General features: G+C 31.9%; 1 protein-coding gene across 1 annotated transcript; it reads left to right on the forward strand.

Moving 5' to 3' along the window:
* Positions 1-145: 145 nt before the first annotated feature.
* On the forward strand, positions 146-27,087 carry LOC126775552 (sterile alpha motif domain-containing protein 1). The gene is made up of 3 exons (XM_050497574.1): positions 146-1,688; positions 22,413-22,546; positions 24,417-27,087. The coding sequence occupies exons 1-3, from the start codon at positions 486-488 to the stop codon at positions 24,418-24,420; spliced, it is 1,341 nt and encodes a 446-aa protein (XP_050353531.1). The 5' UTR covers positions 146-485; the 3' UTR covers positions 24,421-27,087.

Below are 27,087 nucleotides of genomic sequence, written 5' to 3' on the forward strand. Positions count from 1 at the left end.
GTATCGGAATAGACCGAGTCTAAGGGAAAGGATGTACTACATGTAACTAAATGTAAATTGAAAAGTCAACGATAACAAATATCTCCCATCGGTCAACCGACCTTCAGATTTCACTACGCCAAGACTAAAGTGTGACATTCCATCACGTCGATCCGTGATGTGATGACGCGTCGAGTGAGAGAAATGCGGCCGAATTCGCGACGATTCATTCGACACAATGCCGGTTCATCGGCACCACTCGTTAGCTTCCTATACCCTTAGAGGCGTCTTCACAGGTGCGTAAGCGCAGGTAAGCCCCCGTCGCCCGCGCACTGCCCCCCGCGCCGCCCGCGCACTCGCCCGCCATCTTGAATTCCGCTCACTCAGACGGCAGACCCGCGCCCGTCTCGCGGCCGTCGCACGTACGCCGTTCGTGTTGCGAGCGATTTGACAATTAGTTATCAATTGCGGTGCCTTCGAGTGATCGAGTGTCATGTGATAGTGCAATGTTAAAAATGGAATCGACGCCGATCTGTCGGTGCCGCGTGTTGTATCTCGGTTCTGCGGTGCCGCAACAGAGCAAGGACGGTTTACAGGGCATCCAGGAGCCTTTGCGCGAGCTGTATCCGGAAAAAGGGGCGACCACCGGCGGAATAGACTCGTGGCTATCGGTGTGGTCGAATGGCATCTTACTAGAAAATGTGGATGAGAGCGGGTCGAGGGTATCGAGGTTTTTCCCGATTTCGAGTTTACACTATTGTGCTGCCGTAAGACGTGTGAGTGTCGAGGGTGCGCCTAGATTTTTACCATTGGATTCTCCGTTTGCTAGAGCGCCAGCGGCGAGGCGACCTCCTTTATTTGCGGCTGTTTTGCGCCGAACACAAGGTATTAAGGTTCTAGAATGTCACGCGTTCATTTGCCGCCGCGAAGCTGCTGCGAATGCCCTTGTAAGATGTTGTTTTCACGCTTATGCTGATAGTTCTTATGCAAAACGCTTAGAGGCCGAACGATCTCCGTCGCAGTTACCTCCGGATCACGACGAGGAAGTAGAGGTATTCGATGGAGATGAAAATCATAAGGTTTGGGTAGGAGAAATAGAACGCGATGATGCAAGTGACGACATTCCTCACCCGACTCGGGCCCCGCGCCCTCGACAGATTACGCGACCTGCGTCCGTACCACCTCCTCCCCCGCCACCAGAAGAGCCTAAAAAGAAAACAATATCAAAGAAATCAAAAAAGAAATCGTCTGCATCTGCCGATGAACTATACGCAACAATGCCTGGGCCCGCAGCTGTAATGAATGGAAGGTCATTAGGGCGTGCACCGCCAGCTTGGGCGGCGGCGGGCCATCCGATGGTATTAGTAGCGCACCCGGCAGCTACTCTACCGCACGCGAGACCTGCGACAATGGGTCACAGGGGTCGCCTGCCAGCAGCTTTAGCTCCAGGCCCTTTTCCGCCGGTTCCTCCTCCTGGTCGAGGTCGCATACAATATGCAACAGTTGATCCAAGGCGTTCAAAGCCACCTCCATCGGCTATGAAAGCTGCTCAAAGTATGACAGGCTTAGAAGCAGTGGAGGATGCTGGAGGTATCTACAGAAAAAAGGGTCATTTGAACGAACGAGCATTCTCTTACAGTATAAGACAAGAGCATAGAAGTCGATCGCATGGGTCTCTCGCTAATCTAAAATTCGCTGCTCCACCCGAGGTAAGTGACTAAACCACTTTTTAAATAAGTATATAAAAGGTAATGTCCCGGCTGACTCACTGTCACCACACAGCTTCAACTATAACATGTATATATATAAACATTTTAGGAGATCGTCGTTTAGTATTAAGTGATAGCACTACACCGCACTCAAACTTTAACTTTTTATCATACCATATTGTTTTGGGAGTATACAATCGAATCACATTTAAAAGCACTAATATATCTTTTGTGACAACTTGCGAAGCCCTGATAGGTAATTCTAGTTCGATGTTTCGATAAAATATATATACAGGACCTGATAATATTATTAATTTTTTACTCATATGGGCATGACATTGATAGTTAAATATGTATATAAATATTATTGATCCGACATCATAATGAAAATTTCGAATCGAGAAAATTATATTTGTGATAGAATATGATTAAATTTATTTCCAGTCTCTATTTCATACTCGCACAGTCTCTTCAGATTTGTTAGGAATGCGAGTAATCCAAGAAAGATTACAGTATTACAGTCGCTGATCATCGAGTCGGGCCTCAATTGCGGTTACGTCGTTTAAGGAACTTGCCGTCACACGCGGTCAAACCAGTTAGAAATGTTGCCAACGATGTTCATAGATTTGTCTCTACGTCGTTATATGCCAAATTATAAATTTATCACATAAATATGGTTGCATTGATTACGTTACTCTATTAACACTAGGCATATTAAGATTATAATCATAAATTCAAACACCTTTTTTTTCGAATTTAAAACGAAAATTGAAATATACTTATATTTTTTGGTAATCATTATCATTTCGTCATTGCTTAATTATTATGACCTTCGCACACAGATATTTCAAAACATCAATTTCGACCGGTTTTAAGACCATGGTAGCAATCGTTAAATTTCTGTAATTAGATTTTTGTTAAATCGTTAAATATCAAAATACTTTGAAATAAATATTTTGAAACCGGTATATAATATTCCACTAAGTAATAATGAATGAGCTCATCGCATCGCTTGCGTCAGCTGAGTGCAAAAAGTGTTACCAATGAGCATTTATAAATACATATTACTTTGGTAATAAATTCCTAATCCATGCATACTTTACATGGCTTGGTGCGCGTATGTATGCAATTAACTGGAAACGGAAAAGATTGCTAAAGCCCGGTATCAGGTTTTCATTTGACCTCGCAATTTTCTTGTTTCGGAAAGCGATTTGTCGTAACATACTTAAAATGTAAATATGAAAATGAACTGAGTATTTAATGTGACTCTGCTCATCGAAATACCAATTTGTATTCATGATTGGTCTTATTATATTCAAAACTTGTTTTCAAGTATTCTGTTTAAGTGCAACAAAACAAGAATAACTATAATATCTATGCTCAATTTAATTTATTTGTAAATTCCTTATTTCAATTATTCGGTTAATAGCATTTTTTAAAGATGTATTAATATATTTGTATACAATAAAGGATATGAACTTTTCAAGGTCAATGTTAGTGTGTTTTTTGTAAGACCTAAATCGAAACTTGTTTGTTATCTCTGTTCATAATATGTTGTATAATAAACTAATATGTATAAATATTAATAGATTCATAATTAAATAATAGTTTTACATTTCGAATCGTTTTAAGCGAATAGCTCTGTGAAAGTGAAATATATTTTTATTCAATGTACTTCGTTAACCGTATCCCCAAAATTTTGTACGCGTTGAAGTCTTTTGTTGCGCATTTCTGATGTGGCGACGTTGATTCGATGTGTCGAAGTAAAATAAAAAAAATATATAGCTGGAAAAGTCTTACTCTTAGGCAAATCTTGCTCTTCGCTTAAGGGATGTTCAGAACATCAGAAATCATGCCATAACACTGGTTTCTAACCGGAAAAACGGTTCTCCGTCTCATAATTTTACTTAAAAAAACTGTCATGATGATATTCTTTAAGAATCATTTGAAAGGCTTGTAGTGTTTGTCTGATTTAAAATAAATGTTTGATACAGAACAATATCTGTCATCTACTGGAAGTACCAGTACTTCCAGTTTTTCGTAATTTTCTATTTATGGGCCTAAAAGTTTTAAAATTATTTTAATGAATTGAATGTGTTAAAAATTAAAACATTCCATTTTTAAACAAACAAAGACAACGATACTTTCATATTTGTGGTTATTCACTCATAACTCTTGTTGATGTAATATAATTTTAAGTTACCTCGTCACTTTGGTTCCCAGAACAAAAGCCTACGTTTTAATTAGCAATTTATATAATCATCAATTTTGATTCCGTTAAACTCGACGGTTGAAACCATCTCATATTCTCAACTGTGTTTTTTATATAAAAAATCCACATTCTGACCTTTCTCGACTAGCTGAGATTTACGTGTTATAAGGAGTTGATAACGTAAAGGATTAGTATATTAACCATTGGCAACCTGCATGTGTCAAATGATTATTTATTACATGTGTAACCACCAACCTGCATTGAAGCAAAGTGGTGGAATAAGTTCTACACCTTCTCAAATTAGACGTTAACAGACTGTTACTTTACTTTTTTTTAATATTAACGGATCGGGATAGTACTGATATCATGTCAACTTTATAGAATAATAATCGGAAGTAATAGCTCAGTCGGCTAAAGCGGTTTTTGCCACAAATCCCAGGCCACAGTTACAGTGAACTAGTTTACTTAAACGTGATTCAACGTGCGACCCCTCTATTGTAGAAATTGCCAAGATATCTATACAACAATACTAATGACTATCGTCTTTATTGCAATAATATAAGTATCGTATTGGCGGTTTAAGCAAATTTGTAACTGGTAAGTCCCACTCGAAGCGGTCGCTCGACGACGGTCAATGAATCTTTAAGATACGGTTAAGTTATTATGTTTATCAACTGTAATTAGTTATTTTAAAACATCTAATATATTTTTGACAATTATTTGTTTCATTCTACGTCAGTAGTTTGGTAAAACATTTTAGAACAATAACAATTTCTCGCATTATATTAATTAAGATCTATAAATCGTATCCCCTCTACTAATAATAAAGGTTCTTAAGGGATTGATTAGTTACACAATGTCTTGTCTTCTCCTTTCGAACATCAAATTACTGATAGAAAGCGACAAAACGGTAAATAAAGTGCTTATAAATATGACCTTTATAATTGGTAAACAAAATGCTAGTTATCTCTCATATTTTTAAATTTATTTTATCTATGAAATAATATATTTAAAAACTTGCAAGTACTTTTATGTGAATTGTTTATTCCTCTTAATTTAATATTCTATAACAAAGCCTTATAAAGGCGTGATTAGAATGTATAAAAACAAAACTTTTGAACGGGTCAAGGATATTGCTTTGTTTCATTCAACACTTCGTTGCACACAGGTTAAACAATTTGAAAATTCCAGCACATATCAGAGGCATGTAATACTATTATTAAATATTAATTTTATACTTTTAATGGGTAGCCCTTCGAATTATTGAATATATTTTTTTAAAAGATAATATATTGTTTACAAATAACATCGTGTTGTTTATTTCGTAGTGAAATATTATTTTCTAACTTATTCGCTAATTCGCAGTAAAATAAATTATGATCGCATGCACATGGTGAGTTATTTTTTTCGCCAGCTATATATTATTTACGGCAAGTTCTTTACTAAAAATTAATACACAACAACTTCCATTCGTGAAATAATATGTCTTTGTATTTTTGTAATATTAATAATAATAAGGTATTACTGAATTATTTGTTTACTCTTAATTCATATTTTTGGAGACAAGTGCAATTTATTAAGCATGCAAGAAATAGGATGCAATTGAGTTATGAATATGTATGAATTTTATGACTGGCGATAATTCTTCTTGTGAATGCGCTTGCTCTTGGGTTGGTCCCATCATACTAGTCGAGGGTATGAGAAAACACAAAACGAATATTTTCCTCAATCGGATCTTACGCTATAAAAAAACAGGTTGACATTGCGTGGCGAGTGGCGTTATTCTATTCTACCAGAAGTCACACGGCAATCATATACTTTTAAATTACTTTATAATAAATCAATTAGTATATTGTTCAAGCAACTTAATTTATTATAACTTAATTATTAACTTTCGTATATAGCTGACATTAATAAAATTTATAGTTTACGCTAGGTCTAACATGATATGTTCAATACAAATTATTATTAATCGCTTTTGTTAAATTTGGACATAGCAATAGACTAGACAAACATTAAAACAAAATATTTAATAAAATGTGTACATACATGCTAATTATTATTAGTAAAGCGCGATAATATTCATAAATGTAGCAAAAGGTGTCAAATTTTATGTCAACTAAAATCGGTTTTCGCCATAAAATAAGTAATTTCAATTGCAATAAAATGTATATCTCTAAATATAATTCTTCTTTATCTATGTATTATATGTATGTTTTATATAATGTATAAAACATTAATATTATTTACGTTATTCACCTTAATTCTATGTTATTTTATATCGCTTCGTAAACTCGCTCGTAAACTTATAAAGCCTATAATCTGATAGTTCCTTAGCTTAGAGCGTTACGTCATACAATCTGGTACATCAATTTACTGGTGGTAGGGCTTTGTGCAAGCTCGTCTGGGTAGGTACCACCCACTCATCAGATATTCTACCGCAAAACAGCAATACTTGATATTGTTGTGTTCCGGTTTGAAGGGTGAGTGAGCCAGTGTAATTACAGGCACAAGGGACATAAAATCTTAGTTCCCAAGGTTGGTGGCGCATTGGCTATAAGCGATGGTTGACATTTCTTACAATGCCAATGTCTAAGGGCGTTTGGTGACCACTTACCATCAGGTGGCCCATATGCTCGTCCACCTTCCTATTCTATAAAAAAAAAAAAAAAAAAAAAAAAAAAAAAAAAAAAAAAAAAAAAAAAAAAAAAAAAAAAAAAAAAATCTCTCCAGTCCTAAAATGTAAGGTTTTGTATGAATTGTTTTTATTTTATTTAAGTTATTAGACAAATTCAACATTTTTTTTTTTGAGATTCAGCGTAACTTTTCATCTTTTAGTCGAAGGTTACCCGTTTAACTATATATGAAGGTATTAGTTACTTGTACGCTTTCCAAAAATAAATGAATATTGGGTGTAAGAAACACGAATTTCACTTTAATAGACAATAATTTAACGCAACTAATGGAATTTAATTATAAATTAGTCTGTTCGTGCGTCATTGATATAACTGCATATTTTTTTTATACGTGTAAGAATTATTTATTAGTTGACTATAACATTATAATAGTCTAAACTCATAATGAAATAACTTGTGGAATAGAAATATTTATGTATAAGGGTTTATACGTACGTTGGACGGCCGTTCAATATAACTTTAATAATATATTTTGTTTTGTTAAGAAAAGTTTTAATAAAGTCCAATTATTTTGCACTCCCGTGCCTTCGAAAGAAAAAGCTGTTGGTCCTGCGCGTTTAAAATATTGAAACTGAGTTTACGCAGGTATCATCTGCACCGTGGCCGAAATCGATCAGTAGGACACGATTATAATTAAGATGTAAGTAGAATAATAATGATAATAATATCCTGGGACATTATTCACACACGGCCATCTGATCCCAAGCAGAGCTTGTACCATGGAAACCAGACAACTGATATACTACATATACTACTTTTCTTTTGTAAATACATACATATATAGATTACTACACCCGGACTCAGGACAAACAGACATGTTCATGCACACAAATTTCTGTCCTGGGTGGGAATCGAACCCACAACCTTCGACGTGAAAGGCGAGTACCAACCTCGTCAATCGGCCTGTCTAAAGAATAAAACTAAACGTTTAAAAAAATGTTATGATGGCACTGACATCTAAAGGTCCACATAACAGCAGTACAGTTACAGTCGACATCGAAGTGTCAATTACGTGTTCCATAAAACGAATAAGCGTAACGTATAGTTTTCGTATTTCAATTAAAGATAACGGTTTTAGTTGTCAACGGATAACAACCATAGCGAGATTTTTTTTTAACTATAATGTCAAAAATCACGAAAACGGCATATGATGGTGGATGGCTACTACCACTTACCATCAGGTGGAGTAGAGTCATTTGCCATCTCGGGGCATATAAAAAATATATATATTTCATATATATATATTTTTTATAAATCTTTTATCAAACTCATATAAAAATATGTTGTTTTCTTAGAATCGCAATTAAATCAATGAAGCTTATTTTAAAAGTGCGCTTAAGCTTAGTTATAGCTGGCTTAGAGTGCTTAACTTATTATGATTTTAATTGGTGGAAAATAATAGGTAAGTATTGAGTTTTTTCCCGCTTCTTCTTCGTAGAATCTACAGTCCGAATGGCGTTTAACATAGTCTTGTAAAATGACGATTCAAAATTGCTTGTAAAAATCTACTTGAATAAAGTATATTTTGATAAAGATTAATAAGAATCATAATCATAGTGGCCATACAAAAGTTCCACTAACTACCTCGTCATGGGACTAACATGCCTGTGTAGTACAAAAGTCCGTAAATTAAATAAGAAAAAAAAAACGTCCTCCTACCTCCATCATCCGCCTCATCCTACGTACATTCATTAAATCAACTTGTTGACAACAAGTTATAATAGGTTACAATCAAGTTCCTAGCTATGTTTATACCATAACTTATGTTAGATACAAATATGTAAAGAAATATGAAGCCTGTTATTAACATTAATTGCAAGAAAATGAAACATTACGCATTCCATTAATGATTGTAAACCAACGACTACGATAAAAAGGATTATTATAATAAAAAAATAAGGTATACAATTAAATTTATATGTCCTGTACAATCAACCAACACTAACTCCGAGCTCTTCCTCTTGTACCGTACCGTACCGTAACAGCCTGTGAATGTCCCACTGCTGGGCTAAAGGCCTCCTCTCCTCTTTTTGAGGAGAAGGTTTGGAGCTTATTCCACCACGCTGCTCCAATGCGGGTTGGTAGAATTCACATGTGGCAGAATTTCAGTGAAATTAGACACATGCAGGTTTCCTCACGATGTTTTCCTTCACCGTAAAGCACGAGATGAATTATAATCACAAATTAAGCACATGAAAATTCAGTGGTGCTTGCCCGGGTTTGAACCCACGATCATCGGTTAAGATTCACGCGTTCTTACCACAGGGCCATCTCGGCTTCCTCTTGTACACTATAATAATGTTTTTGCTTATTTATTAATATATTTTTAATAGGGGTTTTAAATTAATTAGTTAGTGTGATAGGTAACAGCCTGTGAATGTACCACTGCTGGGTTAAGGCCTCTTCTCCTTTTTGAGGAGAAGGATTGGAACCTATTCCGCCACGTTGCTCCAATGCGGCTTGGTGGAATAAACGTGGCAGAATTTCAGTGAAATTAGACACATGCAGGTTTCCTAACGACGTTTTCCTTCACCGTAAAGCACGAGATGAATTATAATCACAAATTAGGCACATGAAAATTCAGTGGTGCTTGCCAGGGTTCGAGTCCACGATCATCGGTTAAGATTCACGTGTTCTTTCCACTGGGCCATGAAAACAAAATTCAATTACAATTTATTTATTTGGCATTAAAATTTGAATTAGTTAGTGTTATTATTGCACCAATTAAAATAAATAAGTATACTATTAATTTAACTTTTTTTATGTTATAGGTATTAGTGGATTTAAGTGGTCACCACCGCCCATAGACATTGGCGACGTAAGAAACATTGACCATTTCTTACATCGCTTGTGCGTATGGTTATACTGGCTCACTCATTCTTCAAACTGGAACGCAACAATACTAGTATTGCTGTTTCCGTAACAGCCTGTGAATGTCCCACTGCTGGGCTAAAAGGCCTCCTCTCCTCTATTTGAGGAGAAGGTTTGGAGCTTATTCCACCACGCTGCTCCAATGCGGGTTGGTGGAATTGAATTGCTGTTTAGTCGTAGAATATCTCATATGTAATTCATTCAATTCAATGATTTCTGTCAATGTACCTAGAAAATCTATAACATGCGAATGTTTCATGTAATTGTCATATGTCTATTGTTATTTACTGAGAAAATTTGTTTTTTGTAATGAAGACTTTCTCGTTTTATATACATTATATAATGACAATTTACATTGTAATATTAATTTAATTCTACGCTTAATGACTTATAGTTGACATTTTCTTTTGTTCTTTTTTTAATTGCGTTTGGTTGTTTCTTAATTACTTTCAGGGCAGTATTTTAATATTTAATTATTATTAATATTTGTATTGTTGTGTTCCGTTTTAAAGGGTGAATGTAATTATAAGCAAAAGGGACGTGACTTGATAGCTCATAAGAATTGTTAACATATATACAGACCTATTATATATTTTCTTATAATAGTCAACTCATAACTAATTTTGTCGCCCAAAAGTAGTTAATTAGGTCAGTACTAATAAAGCTTGTAGGCACTCGTGTTTAGTCAAATGAAATCGTTTGATTTCCAATAAAATTAATATCAATATAGTAACAGTATAGTAACAGCCTGTTGGGCAAAGGCCTCCTCTCCTTTTGAGGAGAAAGTTTTTAGCTCTACAACCCCGCATTGGAGCAGCGTGCTGGTGGAATACCACCACGCTGCTCCAATGCGGGGTGGTAGAATACACATGTGACACATTTAGGTTTCCTCACGACGTTTTCTTTCACTTCACGCTTATAAACACAAATTAAGCACATGAAAATTCAGTGGTGCTTGCCGGGTTTGAACCTACGATCATCGGTTAAGATTCACGCGTTATAACCAGTAGACAATCTCGGCTCTTCGGCTAAAATTTATATATATAATATTTTTTTTGTAATTACTGTTGTAATATTTCTAAGATTGTCTCGTTACATGTTCTCAAAATGTAACAGGACATCCTCGACGACTTTCAAATCCAATTAAAGAATCATTTACTGTCTTAGAATAGCCACGAAAGATTTGCCGATAATCACTAAAAATCTTTTCACGAAATTTAATTGTAGATAAATAAATTGATACAGGTGGACGGATAAATTAGTAATTTACAATCATCGTACATTTTAACACATTACTTAAGTAGTTTGATTTGTTTTGACAATTGACAATATAAAGCAATTTATGGAATTGAAATATAATTAATTAATGCTTGAGTAGAATATATGTATATATGGCTACGAATTCTTTTTTTTCATCTGTTTTTTGTTTATCTATTTTGCTAGTTAGTAATAAAAAATATACATGTAGTTTTGTTAAACAAATTATTATGAAAAACCGTTATCATCTCGGTTCGTAAATCAAAGAGGTTGTCAAAAGCATTTTCGTGTAGTTAAAAGGCGCAACTAAGTAAATTATAATGTTTTATGAAGGTTACACGCCCATGACATAAAAACCAACAAAGCGATCACTGTTGTTATATATTTTACTAGTTTTCGCCCACAGTAGCCCGCGTGGGGTTTAGTTAAAAAAATAATGAAATAAAATCAGTTCGGTGGTGTATTCGTGAAAAGTAACTATTGTTTTTTTTTTATTCGTATGGGTTCAAATCCAATGGCATGAAATCTTTTAATTTGTTTTAAAATTTTATAAATAAGTATTGTATCGCATATTATATTATCGATTGTTTTATCGATACGTAGACCTTATCGTCAATAGTGTAATGATTTATGGGCCTAGCGGTGGAAAAGTCGCAGGTCTAATACACGCTATATGCTGAATTAGAGGGGTAAACGTGAACATTAGTAATTCCTTAAAACGGGCATTGCTAGTATTGCTAATAATTAAAAAAAAAACGATGCAAAAACATAAAACAGCAACTAGCGAACGGTTGCGTGTTGTGTTCCATATCGCAGTATCAACAATATGTGCATCTAATTATGATTACAGCATCTAGTAAAGTATTTAGTGCCAACTTTGTGGTCGCGTTGTTAAGTTAAATTCCCTTCCAGAAATATATATAGGAATATGTGCCTTATATGTATTTGAATAAGGTATATTTTTTATAGTTTTTAAATGGGTATTCTCTTTACGGTGTCCAAGCACATATTATGTAGACGAGTCTTGCTTGAGCGTGCGTGATAGTTGCGCAATGATGTCGCTCTCGGTAATATGATCAAGATAATTGTTAATAATTTAATAATAATAATTCGACAGTTCTATCACGTTTACTTTCACTACAATTTTATCATAAATAACAGTGACGTATTTACGGTCTTCATTTATCGTATAACTTTAATGGCTTGTATGTCTTGGTGGTACCACCGACGCGTCTAGTATTCTATCGCCAAATATTAATACTATTATATCGGTACGGACGGTATAAGGAGTGGTTTAAACTTCACGCAGTGCTAGTGTCCTTCGCGTGGTGCGTTTCCGTCCATTTTTCAGTTTCTAATTTCGAAAAATAGACTATAAAAAAGTAATATATTGTATTTCTATTGTAATACATATAAATTATTATGTACAATAAAAAAAAATGTTTTATTAGTAGGATATGAAGTATATATTTAATAAAAATAAAAAGAATGAGTGAATTTAAAATTTATTTTGTATAAACCGGGGTATAATTAAAAACTACCTTCGCATAACATAAATTATAAAAAAAAGACGATAATATGTTTACGATGAGTTATCGTAAGCTATTTTATATATTCCTCTATGAATGTGTATTAACATATTAATCGTTCTTAAATTATGTGGGTATATATCAGTAATTATGGAGGTACGTTTAATTAAGTAGGCAGAATACTTCCTACCTTTGCATGCATATCCATGCACAAATTATGAAAACTTGTAAGGTACTTGCGCCAAGTACGATTAGCGCTTTGTAACAATTGAAATACGAAAATCGACCTTGAGTCCTTTAAAATAGAGGCTATGAAATTTGCATAACTTTATGTAGGTCCAAGTACGTTAATGCAAATGTCAGGCAAGTGGAACGTCGATTGGAATGCGGGTTTCGAATGAAGTCGCGTTCCGAATACAATACTTCGTCTGATGTTTTCTTTGGATTTTAACATGCGATATTCACCTTTATATCTATCACAATAAGGTAAAGCTCTTAAAATAAGAAGTTGCAAAAGAAATCACTGACCTTTGATACTTTGTGCATTTTTTAATTATTGATGAACACGATATCGTGAAGGAATAATGCAAGAGATTAAAATTTACAACTACGTGCAAAGCGACAATGTTTATGGTTAATGCGTACGTACACTGCGCTAGTGTGTAATTTGCAGTCATTTTTATTTAAAAAGGTGTATTTCATAAGCTATCGACATCTCAAGATCTTTTAAGGAAGTAAATGTGTTCATTTTTGCACATATTTTATACAAAATCGGAATAACTTCAAAATAATAAAAAAATCTTATAACACCTATAATCTTTATAATTAATATACAAGACGCAAAACAATCGATCAATAGTAACATACTTAATCGTCAACTGCAAACGAAATTTATTCATTTTTATTTTGTTTTTTTTTTTTTAATTTGTTGTAATTAATACCAAATACTTTTACAGTTCATAATTACCGCTTAATTGGATTAATATGTCATCCTGGTCTGACGTGTTTTAAAAAAATGAAAAATACAGATTTAAAATACAATTAGTATCACTATGTACAATCGTTATAAAATATAATTACGAGGTACCTATATCATGAAACGAATGTAAATTAATGGTTGTAAGAAAAAAAATACAAACATTACATAAATGATGATAATGTAAGTTCATATCAACAGCATTAAAACTGTATCTAAGTACACGAAATAATAACAAATGATCGACTAAATTAAATATATAAAATACGTATGACTAGGTACTTTCTGTTTCTCTTTCTCCCTTTGAATGTGAAATCTTATTTTAAGAATAAATAACTATTTATGCTGCGTTCTTGAGTCGCCAATAAAACCTTTTTGAATAAAATGTTAGAAGGCCTGCTATTGTATTGTTTACATTTCATAATTATTTGTAACAGTGTAATTATCTATAGAATTTTCAATACTTTTACTGAACAATTTTGTAATTTTTTTTGATAAATAAGCTTAAATAACTGTGGGATAACTAAGGGAAGTAGGAACGAGTTTACGATGGTAAACCCGTTTGGTCATAAGACACTGCCTGATGGGAACCAGCGGAATCCCATTCTCGTGTTCCAGTGCGTGTCGTGAGGGAGTATCGAATGTCAATCGGTCAGTGATCTCAGTTTTGGCGGGAGAAACTCAACAGACGGCTTTTTTGTGTGTTTTACTTTCTCGCTGCCGAAATCTCTGCGACCGCGAGCGAGCGTGTTTGACCAATAAAATCAATAAAAAGAGTTCAAAACTCCAACGAGTCTTATTTTATTTTGTATGAAATCGTGAAATTGCTATTGTGGTTACATTTTCCTGTATTCTATTTTAAATATAGAAAGCATGAAATTTTAAGTAGTTATATAATAAATATTGTAAATATTTTCTAGGCAAAACCACCTATTAATTACATACATACATTCGGTGATTAACCTACAAAACTGCGGTCTATCGTATTCGTAATAATATGAATAATTCTATAGAATAAATAAAGCCTCGTTATATGAGCCATAATGTTATATAAGTATGTATTTGAACTAATAAGCAAACCCTTTCGAAACGTTTTTTAAATAACGAACAAAACAATGTATTAAAAGTTTTTATTGTATTCTTAATTATTTAAATACATTATTTTCCGCAATAGTTCCCTGCATTCTTAAAACCATTACGCTCTTCTTTAAGACAGATTACCGCATAACACTCTTGTTATAATAAACTCATGGAAGACCCAAGGATGGCAACATTATACTTAAACATTAGTGCGTAGGAAAACATAGTTAGGAAAGGAGTCAGTGAGCTGCTTGTGTGAAAGCTATAACCTTGAACGGGTGCATTGTCGTAGTGTACTTCTGTGAATGGATACTCAATAATCAGCGTCGACCTACAAACGTCACTATCGAATACTATATTCGATATTTTTGTAGCGGTACAAATCAAATTACAACGTGTACGTTACAGTGCTTTATAAAAAGTGTCGCGATTAATTAAAATAACGCTTTTTCATGAAATATTAAAATGTAATGGACCAGTTTCCGCTTGGAGAGCATGTTTTGGGTGTATAATCTCTTTATACACCCCTGATAATGTATAAGCTAAGACTTAGCGTAACATACAAACTTCTGTTTATATTTATTTTATTAGTTACGATAATGATAAAGTATGTTACAATAGTAGCTTTACGTTCTGTGTTCTTAAGAATATTAATTATGGATGAGAATGAATGCTAATGAGAATAAATATTTAACACTTATATTCTTAGTAAAAACGCTTTTGAAATTTGATTAGCATAAATAAACATGTCATAACAATGCCGTAAGTATATTGTGAATGATTTTTTTCAGTCAAATTAATATTGTCTAATAGAATATAATAATAGTCTACACAGTTTCATTACTAATATATATATAGACAATATTGTATATATTGATATAAATTATATATATAAACGTATGATATCCTCATCAAAATATACTTTACAATCATCAATTAAATTAATAAGTATAAAATGTTAAAGTCATTTTGATTATTCTGTACCTAAAGATTTCTAAAAAGTAAGTTTTAGTTCACACTTTTTTGTACACTGATGTGGCTAGTAAATATTTAGATTCTAAATAATAAAAACGTAGTAGAGCTATTAGCAAATCGCATGGAATACGAAATTGTGTTCGTTTATATATTCACCGTCTTCGATTGGAATAAGGGATTAGTATTAAATTGCTTGTGCCACTAAATTAAAGGTTAAATTAGAACACTTAAAAAAAGGTTATATTAATGCACATATTTAAAAAAAGCGCTCATTGTGAGTCCTTAATTGTTATAATATATTTATAGGTTTATATCAACTGTCATAGCAACTAATAATAGCTTTAATTTTTATTTGTTTATTGCACGTATATCGTGTGCGTTCGATAGTCTAATAATGTCTTATATATACGCTTCACAATAAATCGTGTCAAATATAAATAATTCACGGTCGCCGGCTTTCGTCATGAATATATATTTTTTTATAAGTTTACCCTTGAACATAAGAATGAGGAACAAGCGCGTATTATTAATTTTGTCGTTATGAACGTTTGTTTTCAGTTTTTTCAGTCTTTAAGTGACAAAAGTGTTTTTTTTTTTCAATTTAATTGTAAATAACTTCAACAACTTAGGAGATCGAGAAAAATGCAGAAATCAATATTTTTTTATATGATCCACGGCTATTAAAATATTAATACTAAATGGCATGAAAAATAGCATGGACACTTAAGTTTATGAAGATACTATAATAACTAAAAAAAATAACAATATGCCCCAGATATTTTAGCTTTCCGCTAATGTTACAAAAACAGGTTCGGTAGTCTTAGATGTCAGCAATCCCACGTATATTACTTTGTGTATAGTAGACATACAGGCTATTACAGTGTAATTACAGGCACAAGGGCCGTAACATCTTAGAAACCATGGTTGGCGGCGCGTTGACTGCGCAAGACGTGTTTTATATTTCTTATATTGTCAAGTCGACTACTCAATCCCTTAAGGGCTTGCTTGTCGGGTTTCCTAAAAAAATAATAAGATTATTCAATCTACAACTCTGCTTTTATTGTAGAAAAAAATATATGATGACCTCTTGACCGATTTCGGTCATAGCGCGTCAAGAGGATAGAATTTTTTTTATTCATAATTTCTTACAATCGAGGCATTTAATGGGCAGATCAGAAAAACAATTTTATAGCGATAAAGTGTGATAATATACCAATTAAGTCGCCACCGGCATAATTCAAAACATACATTATTATTTATGTTTTCTCAATATACACGCACAAGATGATTATAACGATGTTTTGCCTGTCAACTCATCATCGCTGACATAACATTTATGTTCAAAGAAATCTACACTTGATTAAGCATGTAATTTATCTGACGCAGAGCGTTATACCTTTGCAAGTCTACGGTCCGTCTTCATTATTGAAGGAATATGCACATTCATAAACGTGTTATTAACGCTTTGTTATGCTCGTGTGCTTTGTAAATAGGCATTGCTTACATAGTTGGTAGAAAGTAAGACGACATAGGTATTAAAATGAATGTATTGTGTGTTTTGTTAATGTTTTTCACTTTGTATTGAATATTGAATTACAAAATAGTTTTGCTCGTACATTACTGTCGTGCTAAATAATTTATGATAGGTATCTTTATATGATTTTTTAATAACTTTAAATAATCAAAAGTCTGCCATATTCCTGTTGTTCAATAAATACGTTTTTAAAATAATTTTAATCTAGTTTTTTAAAGCCTTTATTTATAAACTAGTTAAACCCGGCAGACTATATGTGTGGTATATACTGCTAGCTGCCCGTTCTGACGTCGTAAGAATAAAATTCATACAAAATAATCCCTTTTATTTATTTTTTATTTAGTTCACAATTTATGTTCCAAATTAAAAAAAAAAAAAGAAGTTTTTGGGTTGGGTTTGCGTAAAATCTAATTGAGCGAAAGGAGAAACTATGCTAAATTTCAAATCAATCGAACCTAATAGCTTCAGATTTCGTCATGAGTCAGTCAATCAGTGGTTTTTCGCTTATATGTGTATATATAGATAATAATCAATATATATATTCTAATTTAGAATATATAAATTATATTGACGTCGGATAAACGGTATAGAAATTATATTTCTACAGCTAATGGCGTGTTGCAACAAAGTGGACGGTATAAAACATTTCATGGTGATCGGTCAAATGGTGTCGAAGTAAATAAATCTTAAACAGATTTACATTTATATCTAATATATAAAATAAAATCATCGATATAATATGGTATTAAGTATGCACTATTTTTATTGACTTATGAACACAAGATTTTAATTTATTAATTGGAATATTAAAAACAATAAAATAACACGTTGTCTCACGAATCATTGAGTAGCTACACACGTTCAGGTTTTTCTAGTGAATTGTATTGAATCCGTTCTTGGCTATAATACAGTGGTATGAACGTGTAACAATGACGCCCACCGACGATACTTCGATTGCGAAATATGTGTTGAACATAACTTATTGTGTTTTGATATTGTAGACAAAATGAAGATATTATTAAGGTTTAATGGTTTAACGATACGACTATGACATTTAATAACAAATTTAAAAAAGTTTGATGAATAAATCATACACCGAGCAAATTTCGTGGTTGAAATATTATTTAAATACAATAATAATTTAATTGATACTAGTCAGTTATCAAATGATACTTACATGTTTTCAAAAGCCAGGCTCGTAAAATAAAGTAATTAATATATATTATTAAGGCTTAGTATTAAAAATAATATCCCATTGCCATTGGCGGATTTCTAAATAGCCTAGTTAGGCTCGGCTTGGCGTGCTGCAGTAAATTTTTGAATCAGCAATATTTCGAGCACGGATATTATTTCAGCGGACACTGCATTTTTGTTGCCTTATATGTTGAGTTGTGTTTGTTGAGAGATCGAAAATCGACTATAAAATTATTGAAAAACTGATGTAGTTGTATGTATATGAATTTTAATGTTAAACTTTGAAACCGTTGGTCCTGCGCCTACACTCTTTCCGGTAGTGTTGGATTGCCGTCCCATCGGATTATGAAAGTTAGGGAATAGCGAGTGCACCTGTGTTGCGCGCACACTTGATCACTATAATATGTCCTGCGCAGTTGGCTGATATCTCTTGAGATTGGTTGCCGTGGCCGAAATCAATCTGGAGGATTATTATTATTATTTCAATTTGTAAGAACTAGCCGACTATTTATTTTAACCTATTGGCGGTACATTGTATATCTGCTAAACACATAGCAGTTTATAATCCTTATCTATGTGCTGTAAAATATTTCAGCAGTAACAACCACTGCCACTGCTGGGCTAAGGCCTCCTTTCCCTTTTTGAGGAGAAGGTTTGGAGGTTATTACACCACGCTGCTCCAATGCGGGTTGTAGAATACACATGTGGCAGAATTTCAATGAAATTCCAAACACATGCAGGTTTCCTCATGATGTTTTCCTTCACCGTCAAGCACGAGATAAATTATAAACACAAATTAAGCATATGAAAATTCAATGATGCTTGCCCGGGTTTGAACCCACGATCATCGGTTAAGATTCACGCGTCCTAACCACTAGGCCATCTCAGCTCGCTGTCAAATATTTATTTTACTTATATTTAATTTACATTCAACTATTCAAAACTTTATAGCTATTGGTCATAGTCTATGAATATGGGCACGTTAAATTAATATGGCAACGAATGGCACGTCCGGTGTTAAATTTTATTTAACTTTGTACAATTATCAATATACTAGTACTCGCCAGCAGTATTAGCCCGTGTGTTAGGGAGACAGGCGAGTAGGTTTCAGTGTTGAAAGCGCAAAACAGACAGACGGAGTGACTTTCCCATTTATAATATTAGTAGACAATGAAATAATTGATAAATAATTAATTCTAATACTTAGATGATGAGACTTATTTAGATGATATAAAAGTGTCAAATTGTCATGTATCGATGTTTAGGAACTTTATTCAAGTAACATATCATAAACATATGTTGTTTAATTGTTGATAAAATGTTCGACTGGATATTAATTGTGTTAAAAAGTAAAATAGTATTAGTTATAAAACCTTATTTTTAGCATTGTAGGCGGGGATGTATCTGGTACAAAAATATGCGCACAGCGTAATATCGAAAATCGTACGTCGATTACGTTTTCTGTTACGTACTTTTTCACAAATTTCCCTTTAATAACGATACGTCATATTCTTGCCTTCTATCCGGGCTAGTTTTACTTGACACATACGGCGAACCAACTTTCGAAGCAAACTTGCCTTCTGTGGTTCTTTATTGCACAACCTTTTTTTCACGTGTTTGATTCGAATTTCTAAATAGCTCTTGCTCAAATGACGTGTGGGAAGGAAGAGTTGACGGACAATTAGCGATTTAACGTGAATTCTTAACAGAAGTAAGCGATTACATAAAGTTATTTCCGTAGATTTGAACGGTGTCATTTTATAATAGTTGTTGGTTTCTGATGTTTTTGATAATTGAATATCTTTATGGACGACTAATAAGTTGTTTTTTTTATTAGATGTTATTATTATAATATTATGAAGAGAAAAGATTTGTTTGTTTGTAATCGATAAATTCTGAAACTACTGAACCGGTTTTAATAATTATTTCACCATTAGAAAGCTACTTTATCCATTAGTAACGTAGGCTATTTATTTCAGTAAAAATAGAACTTCTATAGTCACAAATTGGATTCCACGCGGTCGTACATGCGGGCACAGCTAGTCTAATATATAAAACTGCGTGTTGATATATCTGTTTGAGATCGATCGTCCGTTGCGTTTGACTAACGATCACCAAAGTAGGCAACCCATTTTGTTGTAACTCATCGCTAGATGGAGCTCCTCAAATTCTATACTGTTCAACCGTTCGACATGGCAATTTCCGTCTGGCAGGACAACGTCTGGCGAGTTTTGCTAGTAACTACAGAATGAATTGGGATAATTGACAATTCGAAAATAAAAATACATAACTGAATTTTCATGTTTCGTTTTAGTTTATAATTCATCTCGTGATCAAAAGATATAGGGGAACCTTCATGTGTCTAATTTCAATGAAATGCTGACACATGGCACATACCAACCGCATTGGAGCAACGTTGTAATATAATAATCCCCAAACCAGCGGTTCATTCATAGGCTTTTTATATAAAATTATTTAAAACTATTCAAATTTCTTAGTAAAATAAAAAATATCAAAGATTTATTTAAAACACAAATCGACAACAGACGTTTTTAACATAACTTTTTATTTGCAAAGAGTATGGAACATTTTGCAGCGACGGCATGCATATTATATTACAATAGAATCGTTTTCATTAGATTATCAACCTAATACGACGGAAATAAAGTTTAAATTACTATAACTCGTATCTGGTCAGCTGTTCCTCGCACCTGCAGTTATTGACAAATAGCTTTTACCTTTTCTTTCATTTATTTACGCTTTCTTTGATTTAATCGTAATCGGTCATTCATGTGAATACCCACAAATACCGTACACTATTTATATGGTTGTATTAATTCTTTTGCATGGACTTCTTAATTTTATAGCTTTATATTAAAAATATAATATTATTATTTATTTATATTTAAAAGATATTTTGTTAAGTTTACTAGACCGAGAAGAAGTTATCTAAACTATCTCTTTCTTTATAAATATATATTAGACTCAATAAACATGTATCATTGCCTCTTATATCTGAATATTATAATACATAAAATGGATTTTATACATGGCACACAAAAAGGAAAAACCGCCAAAATAAATGAATAAAATAACCTAAAAATGAAAAAAAGATAGCTATTAAAATTGTACTCGTAAAATTTCAATTGTTATGCTGCCTTGAAAAATAATATTACCCATATATACATTAAACTACAAAACTTATTCAAAAATATACAAAGATTCATTGCAGGACTAACTAAATGAACGGATCGTTAATATAAAGATTTCAAAAATATACATAGATGAAAAAAGAAGAGCCCTTTTTAAACATTAAACAGTTCATTTATTTTTTTCCACATTCCATTTTTAAATTAGCAAATTTTGACAGTTACGAGTTCCATCATATAAACCCGGTTACTATATTCAAAAATGCGATGCGTTTTGCTTACGGATACTAATTTTATAAAAAGCCTTTTAGTCAAATTTTATATCCACAATTAAAACGAATTCTTGAATATTGTAGTTGGGCATTAGTTATGTTACAATGTACTGTGATACCGAATATAACACATCAATTCACGTTCAGAATGTCCATCAGGAAGCAATATCGCTCAGCTATTGCATCCCACTGTAAAATATTACGATAATACGAATTGCATAACACGTTACGTCGAGTCGAAGTGATACTGCGATCGAGTCTTGCTAATTTAACGATTTTACTTACCGTTTTAGATCGCTTTGGTGCGTGTAACCCACATTCTTCATTCTAGTTTGGAATTGATTAATTTGATTCGCTCCATTTGACATCTTTGGGTATTAAGCGTGTGTCCATGTATATTTGTGTTACTTCGATATTCAAATCATTTTTAACGGTATTAAGTAGTACATATATTTTGTATTGCTGTATTTTCGTTTCAATTTCGGTGAGTGAGCCAATGTTAGATGATTTACTTCTATGGCGCTGTATGTATGGGCGTAACTTCATATTTATTTGTTCGTTTGCTTAAAATTAATTAAAAAAAATTACTTTAAACGTTTTTATGTCATTAAGTCCTATGATCTCTGAAACTCCTAATGAAATATTAATGCTCGAAACGAACGAGAACCTTTATTAATATTTATGACATTAAAAGGATTAGTCAGAGGTCATAATCTGAATCCTTAGCATGAATTTAAATGAACTATAATAATTGCAGTCTCTTGTTTCTATTTTGTTACATTAAGTTATGTGTAAATATTTATGACTAGTATGAATAAAATATATGAAACAGAGTTTGTTTTCCCGGTTCTTCTCAGGTCTGCGGTGTTTATTTTCGAATCGAATCTTCCGGTGGTAGATTTTTGACAGTTAATAAGCAAGTGTAATGCATCAATTATTGTATAAGCGTTTTTTAAATTTGAAAATTATTGATTTTCAGGTAGAGACAGGTCGAGAAGAACTTAAGAAAGAGCGTGAGATAATGCAACTGGTGGCAGGTCTTCAGCTCAACTCGGATGACGTTGAGCGCCGCGAAGTACCGCCTCATATGCTGCGCGCGCGGCACGGACCAAGGTATTTTATTTTACTAAAATAATGTTATTTTATTTAGCATTTAACCTTTCATAAAAGTAGTATTTAAAAATGAAATTTATGCGTATAAATAATAAATATAATTGTATTTATTTAACATACATATGTGAATTGGCTTCTTGAGTTCGTTTTTGAGTTGAGAGTGAGTGAGTGACTTTCTTGCCGGATCTTCTAGGTAGAATCTATAATTCAAGCCGCTGACCCCTATACATTTAATTCAATATTTTAACATGGCTATGCAGAAATGATTTTTGAATTCGTAAGCTAAGAAGCTACAAATGACTTTTTGTATTGCAAAAAAAAAAGTCCTTAAAACGAACCGAAATGTAAAAAAATATTTTACGATTTGTGACATTAGTGCCTGAAAATATTTTAGTATTCTTAATCTCTACACAACATTTACATAATCTTTTTTACATAGTAGCTTAAAATGTAACTGACGTTTAAACAGTGGGTTATACATACATACATACATAATAAATGTATTTAGAAATACTGTCTAGATATTATAATGTATAACATTGTGTTAAGTGTACTAAAATGTTGTCAGGCATTTGTGTCGCAAAGTATCGTTATCTAAGATTAACTTGAAACATTTTAATTCTTATTCATATTTTTTCCATATTTTACTTTGTTATTTAATAATATTTTGGTGCAAAAAAAAACCAAGTGAAGGCCAATAAAAACTTAACAATATAAAATAACAATGCAATTAAGATGGGTTATATAAGGTACATATATCTTTTTGCGTTGTTATGTAGCTCCAAGATGATCCAGCTTGAAAATTATGTATATAACCTAAAAAGAAAACATAAAAAAATATAAAGGCAATTGAATTGAGAAGCTTTTTGAAGTCAGTTAAAAAAGCAAACCTTACTAATTATATTTTATTATATCAAAATAAAATACTTTTTTTATATATTATCTTATGAGGTCATAAGATTCATTTTGAAAGATCAAACTGGATATCAATCACCAGGTCGAAATTAAATTATACTAAGACCACAGATACTATAAGGAACTCCTTATTTCCTTTTTTCATTAATTAAAATAAATATATAAAGTGTATTAATTTAGAGTTATATTATTATTTGAATTCAAACTCCACGCTCTGTAATATATTAATTGAAACGGTCCAACTATTTCGTATTATTCTCGTCACTTTCTTCAAATAAAAAGCAATTACAGTGAATTATAAATACAAAGAATACAGATAAAAGATAAAAATATGCTATTGCGAATATTTTATTTATAATTGCGCCTTATTTCGTTACGAAAAAGTTTGGACTTCTGATCTTAAATATTTTTAATATAATATATATTGTTGATTTGGAACATAACAATAGTAACAAGACAATACTTATGTAATTGTCGTTTATAGGCGGTTACTGTCCCAGAAAGTGTTAATGTGAATGACCTGTGTTATTTGAATATGTCGTTTCATATGTCTTATACAGCCAAGACAAGAAAGGCCCATCGCAGAATAATAATAATTACAGAAACACTTTAAGATGAATTTCCGTCTATTTGAATATTATTTCAATCATCTGTTGTTGTTGTTTTTTTTTTCTTTTTAATATATTGAACGCTTTAAAATGACCCTTAGTTATTGGGGCCCCAGGTTATTCCAAATACCGATAAATTTACATACGATTATCCATCTAATATTAGAAAATATAAGCTTCTATATATTATGACATAATATATTTGTCATATATAACATGACAAATTCCATCTCTTCCGAGTATAATTAATAGTCTTTATTGTGTTAAAATGTTTTAAAGAATTAATGTCTAAACATAAAAAAAGCAAATACATAGTTGTCGTTAATTTTTAATTTTCTTTTTTTCAGATAACACCACGCCACGTCAGCAGTGCCAAGTCAGCCTCGAGTTTTAGAATAAACGAAAACTGAGCGTGTATATTACATTCATTTCAACGAAGTTGTTTGAACCATGAATTATACCGATAGTTGCAAGCAATCGCACGGATGTTGAATATCTATTGCTAAATTGATTCGATGTCAATATAGTACGATTCATTTGCATCGATTTGTCACGATTGTTCTAATACTGGAACGCAATATTCGAACGATAAAGACAATGTCTGGCATGAAGTAATGTCTTTGTTGTATGCGATTCGTTTTTCATTAATCAATTGACATATGAGTAACTGTCAAATTTCAACGAGACAAAAAAAAACAAATAAGTCACTTTTCGATTGCATATATTTACAGAGTAAAAATATTTAAGTACCTGTAACTGACGAGTTTTCACGTAAAAAATAATATAGAAATTATTTTACAAAAAATTAAGATATATCCGCTGTTAAGTTTTATAATGGATTAATGAATTAGTGTTAAATGATTTTAAATGGAAGCACCATTGTCAGATTATCGTCCGTGTTAATAACTTATAAATTGAGGAAAGCACGATAAAACAATATGATATTTAATTGTTTTTAGCAATAAAATCACGCGAGCATTCCTTTATTTTGAATTAGTTTGAAGTATTCTTATTGAACACGTCACTTGATATAAAGAACCAGTCATATATGATAATAAATAAGACTTAGTTAAATAAAAGAGAAATGTGAAGATTCCTCTGAATATAAATGGTATTTCGTCACGGATAGGTACTTTGTGCGTAAATAAAATAAAGTCCAAGTTTATGTAATAGTTATAAAAAAATTAAATACTGTAATAAAGAAAGATCTTTATGAATACAATAAAACAAAATATTTTTTAAAACATTTCGGTATTATTAAATTAAATTAATTACATATCTGAAAGAATTGAAATGTAGTTTTTTTATTTATATTATACTAGAAATGTCTCGCGGTTTCACCTACGTCTAAGGATTATATGTGCCTGTTTCATATAGTTTGCCATATTGGTAGACGTTTTTAGTGTGTGTTCCGCTTCCACATCGTCAAGTTATATAGCCTATAAACTTCCTCAATAAACGGGCTATCTATTGAAAAAAGAATAATTCAAATTAGTCAGGTAGTTCCTGATATTAGTGCTATCAACCATACAAATTCTATAGCTTTATAATAGTATTGATGTCTTGTGTTTTTTTTGCGTGTTTCTATGCTAATTGATATTAATATTCTGCCAATGTCAAGTATAATTATAGATGTATTTTTTTCGATGGACAAATAAAATACTACATTCTGAAGAGACAGATGTCATATGTCAATTATAAAAATTCATTTTTAATCTGTTTTTGCACTAAATTCAGGTCTGTATACACATGTAAAGTCGTTTCAAGGCAGACTACTCTTTAAAGACCAATTGTTCACATGTTTTTAAACAATATTCGCTCTGCGTTTTCATTAAAAAAACTGTATCCATTTCCACTAGTAAATACGTAGGCCCTTGTTTTTAATAGTTTGTATATATTTACTGGCCAAAGATAACTCTACAATATATTCGAAATGCAGTTAATAGAGTTATGATTTGTCTAATCGATACTGTAAGGTCAAAAGGTCGTAATTTTTGTCATTATTTAAAATTGAAAAAAATCGTATCTCAATTTCTATCATCTATGAAATGGCTCTACTAGGCAAAGTACATCATTAACACTAGTGTTCGTCCAGTGGTGGAAAATGTTCGATGTAATTTTTATTTTATTCTTATTTCTAAATTATTTTTATAGATATAAAATGAAAATCCTTTCACAAACAGAAGAAAAAGTTCATGAACTATTTTGTCTTTGCCTATTTATAAAAAGATTAGTTTCCATAGAAACAGAAAAGGAGAAATATGCACGTTATACTAATGAAATATAATAAATAAAGAAGTTTTTAATTTTTTTTTAACTACATACTTAATCGTTTTAACATACGACCTTTTGGACTAACAGAAACTATATGATAGTGTGTAATTTCATTAAAAAACTAACGTAATAATGCAAGATATTAAAGTACATAACATAACCTCAAATTTTATAAATAAGTTGGCCTTTTTATATATAACCGTACAAAATTATAGACGAAACACAAAGCGTTTTATGTTCGTATTGCAAAAATATATGATGTTCTTACAAAAATATGAATAATTACGTGTCTTCGTCATTATATAATGTGTTTCAAATTTAATAATATAATATAAATATGTATAATGTACTTATCCAATTGCATTTGTTACGTATATTGCAAATCATGTTTTTTTTTAATAATTCAATTTATGTATTTAGCGTTTTGCATCATGAATATTCACTAATATGTAAATAAAAAAATCACATAAAAAATATTCATAAATATTTTAGGCTATGAGTGCCATTAATGTTATTTTGTTTTACTCTTTATATACATCGATTTTTATTCGAAATGCGTAAAACTTATTTTTTTTATGTAAGAATTATATTAGTTATTTTTTGTATATACATAGGTGTAATGGTAGGATGAATCTCTAAGTCTATTTTAAAAATAATAAACAACGATTGTATTTCATTAATTTCATTTTTATACATATAATATTTTAAAATATAGTTTGTAATTATTAAAACAAATGTATATAA

The sequence above is a fragment of the Nymphalis io genome, chromosome 18 (genome assembly GCF_905147045.1).
Source record: "Nymphalis io chromosome 18, ilAglIoxx1.1, whole genome shotgun sequence".
In the NCBI taxonomy this organism is placed as follows: Eukaryota; Metazoa; Arthropoda; class Insecta; order Lepidoptera; family Nymphalidae; genus Nymphalis; species Nymphalis io.

Excerpts from the sequence above, each read along its gene's own strand:
- LOC126775552 (XM_050497574.1), top strand. The coding sequence starts at position 486 with ATGTTAAAAATGGAATCGACGCCGATCTGTCGGTGCCGCGTGTTGTAT. Across the intron at positions 1,689-22,412 it reads AATTCGCTGCTCCACCCGAG|GTAGAGACAGGTCGAGAAGA; the intron begins GTAAGTGACTAA and ends ATTGATTTTCAG.